This window comes from Pundamilia nyererei, unplaced genomic scaffold, assembly GCF_000239375.1.
Source record: "Pundamilia nyererei isolate P.nyererei 1_Seehausen unplaced genomic scaffold, PunNye1.0 scaffold00063, whole genome shotgun sequence".
NCBI lineage: Eukaryota > Metazoa > Chordata > Actinopteri > Cichliformes > Cichlidae > Pundamilia > Pundamilia nyererei.
Genome location: NW_005187464.1, coordinates 1723123 through 1735128, shown reverse-complemented (window position 1 = coordinate 1735128; position 12006 = coordinate 1723123). Strand labels below are relative to the sequence as shown.

Sequence of the window (12006 nt, the reverse complement as noted above, 5' to 3'; positions counted from 1 at the left end):
GTGATTACATTTTGTGAATGCATGTCTTAAGAAAACAAAAAACCCTGTTTTTTTCTTTTATCTATGTTACTTTATATGCTTTCATGTGCAGTCCTCTTCTTTGTCATTTACACAGTGTGTCCGCTGAGCCGCTGTGGATGACTGTCGTTCTTTAATATCTAAAAAAGTGAACACGTAAATAGTTTCTGTGTGAAAATCTGAATAAAAACAAATTAACCGATGGAGACAGTGAGAAATATTAGGACTAAAAGTGTCACCTCAGACATCGTACTTACGTTGACATGTGACAACCTGACACGTAGGCATAGTTGCCCGTGTAGCGAACATCACAGCGCACAATATTGTTGCTGTAGTCCGATTCTGGAACCTGGTAGTAAGGATTTACACTGATCTGTGGACAATATGGTTAAAGATCTGTTAGTAAAAGAAGAAATATTGATAAATGAAACTCTTTTAAGGGTGCTTTGGGAGGAAGTCGTGGTATTTCTAACAAACCTTCAGGACATAGTTGCCAGGTTTCACATCTGTGATGTCAATCCACTGGCAGTCGATGTCTGCGTTGTAGGTATCATAACATCCTGGGCTCAGGCCCTGTGCGTTGGACAGCATCCATATAAAACAAAGTATAAGCAAACTTTTACATGCAAAAAAACAAAACAGTATTTGATTTCAACCTGTTTTTCCCGTCGTTATATAAAAAGAACGTTTTTGGTTTAATCCTGGAGGTGATTTTGGATCCAATGTCAACAAGAAGAGAGACCAAAATACAAGTTAAAATTACGAAAAAAAAACTGATGGAAAATTAGTCAACGTGCTGAAAAACTGACCACAGATGGTCATGCAGGTGAATCATCAGGAGAGACAGGAAATCATTAAATCACCATAAGAACTGGCTCATGCAGAAAGGAAATTCTAAAGCTGTTCTCTCAAACGCAGGATCCTCGGGAAAACAGCAGAGCTTGTTTATGAAGCCCAACTCTCCTTTTTAGACACTTAAGAAACCAAATCATACGTCAGATTCTTCAGAATCTAAATGAATCAGAGGTACTGAAGTCTGGGAGCTCAGATACAGGGAGTGCAGAATTATTAGGCAAGTTGTATTTTTGAGGAATAATTTTATTATTGAACAACAACAACCATGTTCTCAATGAACCCAAAAAACTCATTAATATCAAAGCTGAATGTTTTTGGAAGTAGTTTTTAGTTTGTTTTAGTTTTAGCTATTTTAGGGGGATATCTGTGTGTGCAGGTGAATATTACTGTGCATAATTATTAGGCAACTTAACAAAAAACAAATATATACCCATTTCAATTATTTATTTTTACCAGTGAAACCAATATAACATCTCCACATTCACAAATATACATTTCTGACATTCAAAAACAAAACAAAAACAAATCAGCGACCAATATAGCCACCTTTCTTTGCAAGGACACTCAAAAGCCTGCCATCCATGGATTCTGTCAGTGTTTTGATCTGTTCACCATCAACATTGCGTGCAGCAGCAACCACAGCCTCCCAGACACTGTTCAGAGAGGTGTACTGTTTTCCCTCCTTGTAAATCTCACATTTGATGATGGACCACAGGTTCTCAATGGGGTTCAGATCAGGTGAACAAGGAGGCCATGTCATTAGTTTTTCTTCTTTTATACCCTTTCTTGCCAGCCACGCTGTGGAGTACTTGGACGCGTGTGATGGAGCATTGTCCTGCATGAAAATCATGTTTTTCTTGAAGGATGCAGACTTCTTCCTGTACCACTGCTAGAAGGTGTCTTCCAGAAACTGGCAGTAGGACTGGGAGTTGAGCTTGACTCCATCCTCAACCCGAAAAGGCCCCACAAGCTCATCTTTGATGATACCAGCCCAAACCAGTACTCCACCTCCACCTTGCTGGCGTCTGAGTTGGACTGGAGCTCTCTGCCCTTTACCAATCCAGCCACGGGCCCATCCATCTGGCCCATCAAGACTCACTCTCATTTCATCAGTCCATAAAACCTTAGAAAAACCAGTCTTGAGATATTTCTTGGCCCAGTCTTGACGTTTCAGCTTGTGTGTCTTGTTCAGTGGTGGTCGTCTTTCAGCCTTTCTTACCTTGGCCATGTCTCTGAGTATTGCACACCTTGTGCTTTTGGGCACTCCAGTGATGTTGCAGCTCTGAAATATGGCCAAACTGGTGGCAAGTGGCATCTTGGCAGCTGCACGCTTGACTTTTCTCAGTTCATGGGCAGTTATTTTGCGCCTTGGTTTTTCCACACGCTTCTTGCGACCCTGTTGACTATTTTGAATGAAACGCTTGATTGTTCGATGATCACGCTTCAGAGGCTTTGCAATTTTGAGACTGCTGCATCCCTCTGCAAGATATCTCACTATTTTTGACTTTTCTGAGCCTGTCAAGTCCTTCTTTTGACCCATTTTGCCAAAGGAAAGGACGTTGCCTAATAATTATGCACACCTGATATAGGGTGTTGATGTCATTAGACCACACCCCTTCTCATTACAGAGATGCACATCACCTAATATGCTTAATTGGTAGTAGGCTTTCGAGCCTATACAGCTTGGAGTAAGACAACATGCATGAAGAGGATGATGTGGACAAAATACTCATTTGCCTAATAATTCTGCACTCCCTGTATATGTCTCTTATAAATGCAATCTGCCAAGGACTTACAAAAAAACCTTTTCAAACTGAATTGTGCTGTACTGGGATACTTGAGTATAACAGATCTATTGTTAGTGTGATTTCCTATAAAAATGAAGCTCCCACCAAAAAAGTAATCCATGAAATTCAAGTCAAAAATAAAAACTATGGTTTCTACAGAGGTATTTAGTAAGTGAGCTTGTAAAGCAGTAGCTAGTTGCAAAATTCAAACTTTTTCCAACTTTGTTCTAACAGGAGCTAACTGGATAAATTTAGTACACTGTGGCAAAAAGAGGCAGCCAAAACAAGTTGTTTACACAGTGAACTTGTTAGGAAACAGCTGTACATCTGGCAGATAAAGCATGAACGTTTGAGTTGTGTTTCTACTAAATGCTAACCAACGCTTTCTGAGCAGCTTAACCTGGATTCATCTTTAAAAGGCGGCAGCAGACGACTTCTCTGTCTACAGAACGATCTCTTTACAGAAGACAGCTAAACAGCTGATATGTGTGTTTGTATCCTGAGTGAACTCAGTGAGGAGTTTACGGACTCAGCCGCTAGTTTCAGATACACACACAGTTACACACTTCTCTAAAAGATGTTGCCACAGCAACAAATTTTTACACCAGATGCCCTTTCTCATGCAACCCCTAAGGGATTTGTGTCTATTAATGGTCTCAAATAGGGGATTTTTTACATGTTAGGCGAACATGTAAACCACTGCACATGAAAGTAGCTTCCCCTCACTCATCACACAGTTTTCAGAAAACTAAGAAGGCAACACCCAATACGCTCAAACTAAGGCTTCAGAATGAGGCTTCTTAAATCGTAATGTTGGTTGTCATGGTAGCTAGTACATATTTTACATGTAGTTTATGAACCTGAAAGACTCTGAAGTGCTTAAATGTGCTGATGGTCACCTTTCTCCTTCCTCTGTGGATGTATCACCACGTATAACACCTTTCACGTATGCGCAATCTTGTCATGTGACCCTTTTCAAAGTAAGGTACAACCTTTACAGTTACATTTACAGCACTTATCTCTGAGACCTGAGTATGTGAGGTGCAGGCATATCGCCTGTAGTATCCATAGTCACAGGAAGTGTCCTCCAAGCAGAAGCTGGCCTTGTGGCCTTCTGCCACTGACCGCTGAGTGGTGGCATCCAGCAGATCGTAGTGGCTGAACTCATCCATGCTGTGGTAGTGCCTGTGGATCAGCAGCACAGTGACAGCAACTGAAGAAACAAGTCATTAAACTCAGTGAACTTCGCATCAGTGTGAAGTTTTCAAAGGTTTTCATTCATGAGCCAATAAACGCAGACTAATGTGTCAAATACATTTGGATCAAAAGGCTTCAAGTCACAGTGACTAAAACTATATTTTATTCGTCATATAGACGGTTATAGGAATAATAATCTGGTTCACCTCCAGTATCAGGAAGAAAGAGTTCGTTCAATGAAACAAAAGCAATCTGGTTTTTAACATCAGCTGACTTTCAAAACACGGAAAAATATCTATAGAGTCTACATAAATGGTTTCCTGGCTCTCTGTCAAAAGTGCTCCATCTTGGGGAGTCGCTCAGAGGACCGCTTGCTTCACAGCATAACTATGGACTGAGGTAGTTTTTCTGGAAACACCACATCACATTTCTGTAAGTTCAAACATGGGACAAAAATACTAGCAGGTTTTCTTTTGGGCATAATATCCTCGTCATACAGCTTTAATGACTTTGCAGATGTAAATGAATGAAATGTTTAATTAGGCTACTCTAGATTTAGATTGAAAAGACAGGCTCTTTGTGTCTTAATGTTGAGCTTGAAAAAACAGAAGATTTCCTCTTCAAATGCCTAAAGATACAGCTAAAACTTGTGTTGAGATGTTGTTCCAGATATCAAATCTCTGCAAAAATATAAAAACAGCCAAAAGTAACACAGCTGTGGTTCAACAGGGGGTGCCATACCACAACTGCAGACTGCAACAGACAACCAGTAATTCTGGTAGCATCTCCTGAAAAACACTTTTAATGTCCAAACACCGCCCCTGTTCTTTAAATCATAGTCTTGATAAATATCAGCCTGGAAGTAGAAGAAGAAATGTCGATGGAATGATGGATGGACTGAGACGTGACTTTCCAAAGCTTCTCACTTCACACTCAGGGCAGAATTCCCAGACTGAGTTTAGAGCTGGTTTTTGTTCATTTAAATGTCTTTTTAAAAGTCCCTCCTAAGTTCATGTATTTATATATTAATACACTCAGTATGTTTGATATTTCAGCTGCAGAGATATTTTAGCATGCAGAGTCAAGCTGAGATGTACTGTAAATGCATCCAAACACCCATTTTTTTCTGAGACTTTCATTAATATTTGAATATTTTCTGGATCAAACCACTTTTCACCCCCCCCCCCGCAGTATCTGGAGAAACAATCATCTCAAGCTCTCAAGCTTTTCTATACATGTGTGTCTTTTTCTTTTCTTTGGTTCTTTGGATTTATGGAAACCTCATATACCTGGAAAAACTGCAGTGCAGACACCTTAACAATTGTCTCGTGGAGACAAAAAGGAGCACATAAAGTCAGTTTGGGGTGTCAGTTTAATGCAACGACATGTCACAGAGACTCTTTGTCCGAGTGACGATGAGGTGGACAGCACTGGCATGACATTATACTCACTGGTGACAGCTGTGCCACTCCCAGGAGTAACGTGGCCTGTTGGGGAGGAAGTCTGCGGTGCCCTGGTTCTTGACTTTCTGAGGAAACCTCAGCAGCATGCGGCTATCGTAGTCTCGTGCTCTATAGGCGGAACTGTAGACAGGATACAAAGATAAAAAGATTTTAACCCCCCCAAAAACACTATTATAGGTGGACACAGTGATGTCACTAAGATTTGTTTTCCCTGCTACATACCCTCTTCTGAGTTGAGCCAGTTCATGTGTAAATGGTGGGTGGAAAAAATTTTTTTAAAAGGCAAAGTGGTTGTTTGGGTTAGTTTTCAATAATGTGTTTACCATTCAGGCTTTCTCTCCCAGAGGAGGCTATGATTAAACTTTTACAGAAATCCTCCACACCACCCCCTCTGCACCATCAGCGGCAGGATTTGGTTAATTCTACCTCATCTCATGCTCCCACTGGGCAGCTTTCACCCGCAAACACTTTAAAGTGGTTGTTATGGCTGAGAACTCTCTGAATCACACTCAAAAGCGGGTGCGCTTTTTTCTTTCACTTTTTTTTTTCTCCTCGTGGACCAGTCCTGACAGCAGTCTTCTACCTTGACAAACAATTTTCTTCAGCCGCACATCTCAGGTTGTACATCGGGACTCTCTGGACGTAGGCCGAGGCTTGGATGTAGTATGGGTCAGGAACCAGATCAGGGAGACCTACAATACACCACATAATGATGACACATAATCTCCATTATAATGCAATAAAAACAGATCAACAAGTAGGAAATTTTTCACACATAAAAAGCAAAAAATGCTGAAATTTAGAGGCAAAAGAGGCACTAATTGACAAACTGGTTACTTGAGTGACTGTTTTTGATATGAAACATGCTTCCATCTTATGTTTTAATGTTAATATTTTGATATAGTAGCTATTCATATAGTTCCCTGCTCCACTCTGTGTTTAACAACTATCTTTCTGCTAATTTAAATGTCTTAAGGGCACTTTTCCCATTCTTACCGTACTGATGATACCTTGTGCCATATCCGGGTCTCGCTCTCTCCCTTGGTCTCTCGTAAACGTCATAGTAATTGTAATATGGATTATCGGTGTCAATGGACTTGTAGGGATCGTATGGATCGTCTCCCACCATCATGTCTTCTCTCCTGACATCGACCTGCTCTTGGGTATCATTTACTCTCCGGCTCCTCTGCGTCCCTGTGCGCTCACCGGGACGCGCTTGGTGATGCTGGCGGTGTTCCTGGCCTCTCACGAGCCTCTGGATCGGCAGCGGGAGGCTGCGCTGGCCCTGCGGGTTGGAGGCCGGCCGGGGAGGCTGCTGCTGGGCCACCGGTTGTCTCTGGGTGTCCGCATCCCGGATGATTGTGACAGGTCGCTCCTGCACTCGCTCCTGCGTTGCGCCCCTGCGTCTGGCCGGCTGATACTCAGACCCTTGGCTTAGAATGCTAAATATCTTGCCGTTGTGTGACCACTGTAGCGTCTGCCGGAGGGCCCCTCTTTGGTCATTCCCTTGCTGTGTTCCCGGATTCCTTTGAGACTGAGCAGCCTGCAGGGTGAAAACAAATAAATAGACCCAGGAGTATGCGTAAAGCGGTGTGCCAAACACGCGCAATCCCATTGTGCACACGGTTAAAGGAAACGGTGACAAAGCGACTGTTATAACGAGGTTGTCTTTGACTCAGTTATCCTTCATTTATGTCTGAAGGATACTCCGTGAGCAGTGAGGAAAAGCTAAGTTTCAGTGTATCCGTGTAAACTCATAACGCTCTGCAGCAGATGCGCTCTGTGAGACGACGGCGATGATGATGACGAGGAGGAGGAGTTCAGCATTTAGAGTTGCTGGTTCTGTTGCACAATCTAGTGCTGCTGCTCAAATAACAACTGGAAGTGCTATCGTGCCCAGCCAAGAGTGTTTGATAACTGCTCAGTCTGGCAAATTTAACAGCAGTAAAACCTTTTTTCTTCAGCACAAAGAGGAAACACGTATGTCTTGGCATCACACAGACACAGCAGCAGACGAAAGCTTTTTTTTGTGAATCCATTTCGTTTTAGTCATGATGAATAATATGTCCCATTTCTTTGAAATGTCTCTATACTGTCTCCATTCCTTTCTTTTTCCAGCCAGATTTATAAAAAGTCATGATAAACTTTTGTCCTGACTGTTGGATGAACTCCCAAACATACACCCTGCAACACCCTGTGCCAAAACTTTATTCACTCATCCATTATTTTTCTTTCATAGGAGAATTTCAAACCTAAACACGACTCTTTGATGGCCATGCAACACTTTCTGGGAAACCATCTGCCACATATCCACCCTCCAACCTCAACCCTAGCTGCACTGGAGCTTTGCTGAAAACGTGAAACACACATCACATGCAAAAATTTTTTGCAAAAGTCACAATTAGTCTGTCCCGAGGAACCTCTAGTGATACTTGATATCTGCTTGACTGTCTGGCAGCTGACTGCTAAACTCTGTTCTTCTGCTGATAAATCCAAGTCATTTGCTGCAGTCTAGTCAAATCACTGCCCTGGTGGTGACACCAGATGTATAATGCATATGTTGAGAAACTTAATCCACGGTTCTTTCTTTCTCTCTCTCTCTCGCAAACGAGGAAGTTTTTTCTAGCATCTACACAATTGACCGCAGGAAGCCTGCTGCTAAACCACAGTAAACGGTCACAAGGACTTTACAGCTTCTCAAATCGCAAAGTTTTATGAGAACAACCGACTTAAAGGGAAAGAATCTGGATTGTATTAGATTATATATGCTTCCAACATGTACAAATGCAATATATCTTTAAAAACACAAAATTCACAAGCAAGCAAAGTAGCTGCACGACACATCTTGATTCATTTTAGTCAAGTTGTGAGGAAAAAGGGAAAAAAAGAGCATTAAAAAAAGAATTAGACCTCATGTGACACATGGCTGTTTAATGAATACGGGAAAAAATAAAAACAAATTTTCTGTATCACAGATCATTTGGTGTCTTATTGTTAGCAGATGACTCCAAACAATACTGCATTTTATTTCTCTAAACAGTACCTGAAAAAGTTACCTGACAGGAAAATTCTACACCTGTACTCATTTTCCTTGATTTAGTTCTAGTTCTTGATGGGTTTTAAATCTGTGTCTGAAAATTAGGCAAAAAAAAAAAAATGTTGCTGAAACTGAAATCTGTGCCTGGGAGTTACCTTCAGCTGTGGAGTTAAGTGCCGGTCATTAGTGTCACAAAAAATGGTAATAACACTATTTAGAACATTTAACCTTTATTTCAGTTCACACACAGTTTGAAAGTGAGCACCAACACTGGAGCAGCTTATGGTTGTTATTTTGGGGGTTCTGGGTTTTCCTCAAGGTTGTGTCATTGATGATGATGATGATGATGGGGGGTAATTTAAATTTCTTGTTTTCTCTTTCTTTTTTCCATCCCCAAATGACTTGTGTTACTTGTTGGAGGAGTTAAGCACTATGAAAATCTTCAACCTTTACAGGGTGTTTTACATATTCACCATAAAAGTAACAAAAAAAGCCCTTATACATACTTTTCCTCTGCCCATTTTAAGGCTGTGAAATTTCCAATTTTCCAATCACTTTTTGGATGACAACACCAGGTTGTTTTTAAACTTCACAACCCATCTCATTAGGACCTTTTGAGCAGTGACACATTTTCTTCTTCTTCTTTCAGCTGCTCCCTTTAAGAGACCTGGAGAGGGTCATCAGCCTCCATCTCTCCATGTTACTACCATGCTCCTCTGTCACACCAACTCTCTGCATTGTCCTCCCTCACTACATCAATGAATCTTTGCTGTGGTCTCCCTCTTTTCCTTCTTCTTGGCACCTCCATATTCACCGTTAAGGGGCGATCGTGGCTCAAGTGTTGGGAGGTCGCCTTGTAATTGGAAGGTTGCCGGTTTGAGCCCCGGCTTCGACAGCCTCGGTCGTTGTGTCCTTGGGCAAGACACTTCACCGTTTGCCTACTGGTGGTGGTCAGAGGGCCCGGTGGCGCCAGTGTCCGGCAGCCTCGCCTCTGTCAGTGCGCCCCAGGGTGGCTGTGGACAATGTAGCTTACCATCACCAGTGTGTGAATGTGTGGATGACTGGATGTGTAAAGTGCTTTAGGGTCCTTAGGGACTAGTAAAGTGCTATACAAATACAGGCCATTTACCATTTCCAATATCTCCACTATCCTCTGCACATGTATAGGCCATCTCTCTGACTTTGTCTGCTCGAACCGAGCTGGGCATCTGATCTTGTCCATTCTCAATGGAAATGTTCACACCTTCAGCTCGGCCTCCTGTTTTTATGTCACTGCCACCATCTCCAAACCATACATCACAGCAGGTCTCACTGCCACCTTGTAAACCTTCCCTTTCACTCACCCTTTTCAACACTTGTCTCCACCCTGCCTGCACTCTTTTATTTACCTCTCTTGTGCTTTGTCTGTTGCTTTGGATTACCAGTGGTATTTGAACTCGCCTGCCTTCACTACATCTACTCCTTGCAGCTTCACTTTGCCATCTGCTTCCCTCTCATTCACACACATGTATTCTGTCTTGTTGTACTGACTTTTATTCCTCTTCTCTCCTGAGAACACCCCAACTTCTCCAGGCTCGTTACTACCTGGTCCCTATTTTCACTACAGATCACGATATCGTCTGTGAACATCATAGTCCACGGAGCCTCCTGCCTGACCTCAGCTGTTACCCTGTCCATCACACTAACTTAAAAGGAAACTCTAGCAGTTTTCTGTACCAAGGTTTGTAACCAGATTTGGTTATAACACTTTACAAAGTAACACATTACTGTAATTACATTACATTTTTCAATAACTCAGTCAGGGACTGTACTAAATTCAGCAATCACATTATAGCTACAATTACTGTATGTCGTTACTTGGGTTACAAAGGTTCTTCAGTTGTCTGCATCCCAGGTGGACAGAACGACAGAAACATCTAACATATATCTTCCTGTTCACTTGCTACAATTAGCTGATGTTAGTGCGTGTGCAGGAGGAGGGCAAATGGTGGCGGTCTTCAAGAGTGGAGACATGCACCTTACTTTTATTTTTATTGCACAAAAGACAAGAGGACGTTAATAAACTGAAAACTGCGTCCAGGAGAGAAACTACTGCATTAAACTGCTAACACAGCGTCAACTCTTTGCAACCATCTGCGCAGACAGCATGTTAGCTAACGCTAAGCTAGCAGAGAACCCAGAGTGATGATGAAGCAGAGTGTGGACCCCAGCCCTGCAGCCAGGCCCTGAACTTAAAAAGGTAACAAAGGCAGTGATGAACAGTTAAGCTTACAGCCGCCGTTTCTACCTTTTCAGGTGAAACACTAGTAATAACGGTAAAGCTTATTTGTGCTGGTTTCCATCTTTGCTTGTTTACATACCTAAATTCTAAAAGAAATATTGCATATGTGTCCTCATTAGGATTAGAGGGTTGTGTTGGTTTGTGGGACTGTAGACTACTGTTTGCATTTTTAGTAATATTAACGAGTATTTACAGGACGTTATTTAACTTATCTAGTCGTTATAATGTATTGCACTGCATCAAGGTGTCACTATATCACAAAGCTGCTTTTTAAATCAAATTAAAACATTTAAAAAGATGAAACAATACTATGTAGGTACTCTTTTAAGCATTGCACTCGAATTAATACAAATAAATGCGTATGTGATTTACAACAATAATATTGCGGTTTCGGTGCATCCGTGCTGCACTCTGTTTGGATTTATTAAAAACACTGATGTCAAGCTACACACTTTTTTACATTTTTATGCTGGTTATAAATCATCTAGCTCACATAAAAAACATTTTAGTAGGACTCGTTCTTCTGGAGAAGTGGCAGCTTTCCAGTTTCTTGATAGCAGTTTGCACATGTGCCTCCGATGGCTTGGTGAATTTAGTCAGCCATAGTTAGCAACGTGATAACCAGAATCATAGTACAGTGGTAATGATTCGAACTCAGATTCTTTATGAAAATGAAGACACGTAGAAAGGATTCGAACCGTGGTCACATTCTTTTCACAGCAAAAAGGCGCCGCTTGGGAAAGAAACAACTCCTCGTTGACACACATAGCATTGCAATGCGGCTACTAGCTTAACAGCTAATCCTCGTTAGTATAGTGGTTAGTATCCCCGCCTGTCACGCGGGAGACCGGGGTTCGATTCCCCGACGGGGAGGCTCTTTTTTTTTCTTTTCTTCTTCTTCTTTTTTTAAACTATATATATGAGAAATTAACTTAGCACCATCAGTTTTATTTTAAAAACCAAATCAAAACAGGCTTTAGAGAAGATTAAATAAACACAAGTAAATAAAAAAAAAACACAGTAAATGAAGATTAGACGTGTGACTAAATACGAAATAAAGCCAAATTATAACCAAACTATATAACGGTCCATGGCTGATCTAAACTACCATTAATCAGCCCCGTTGCTAGCCATCTTGTTCTTCCCTATATTAAGTTATGAATATTTGACCTAACATTTCAAGAGTGTTAAAAACAAATTTGACAAAAATTTCTGAATTAAATGTCAAATAAAATAAGTAAAGAGAAAAATAGATGCTAAAAATACTTTATAGGCTAAAAATGGGCTCGATTTAATGGTAGAGTAAACTGATTGAATCATACTGTAAATTACAGTTAAGCCAGCTGTATTGTTCTTGGATAATGACAG

General features: G+C 41.2%; 1 protein-coding gene and 1 non-coding gene across 2 annotated transcripts; one reads left to right on the top strand and one right to left on the bottom strand.

Annotated features, from left to right (window-relative positions):
* Positions 1-6: 6 nt before the first annotated feature.
* loxa (lysyl oxidase a) lies at positions 7-7209 on the bottom strand. The gene is made up of 7 exons (XM_005735287.1): positions 6317-7209; positions 5904-6012; positions 5309-5440; positions 3689-3845; positions 496-591; positions 276-391; positions 7-158 (listed from the first exon to the last, which is right to left on the bottom strand). The coding sequence occupies exons 1-7, from the start codon at positions 6933-6935 to the stop codon at positions 152-154; spliced, it is 1236 nt and encodes a 411-aa protein (XP_005735344.1). The 5' UTR covers positions 6936-7209; the 3' UTR covers positions 7-151.
* A 4230-nt stretch (positions 7210-11439) lies between these two features.
* trnad-guc (transfer RNA aspartic acid (anticodon GUC)) lies at positions 11440-11511 on the top strand. Its single transcript has one exon. It is a non-coding gene; the product is annotated as a tRNA-Asp (tRNA).
* Positions 11512-12006: the final 495 nt, after the last annotated feature.

Excerpts from the sequence above, each read along its gene's own strand:
- loxa (XM_005735287.1), bottom strand. The coding sequence starts at position 6,935 with ATGGGATTGCGCGTGTTTGGCACACCGCTTTACGCATACTCCTGGGTC. Across the intron at positions 5,441-5,903 it reads GAAGAAAATTGTTTGTCAAG|TTCCGCCTATAGAGCACGAG; the intron begins GTAGAAGACTGC and ends TCCTGTCTACAG. Across the intron at positions 3,846-5,308 it reads GAGTGGCACAGCTGTCACCA|GCACTACCACAGCATGGATG; the intron begins GTGAGTATAATG and ends GCTGATCCACAG.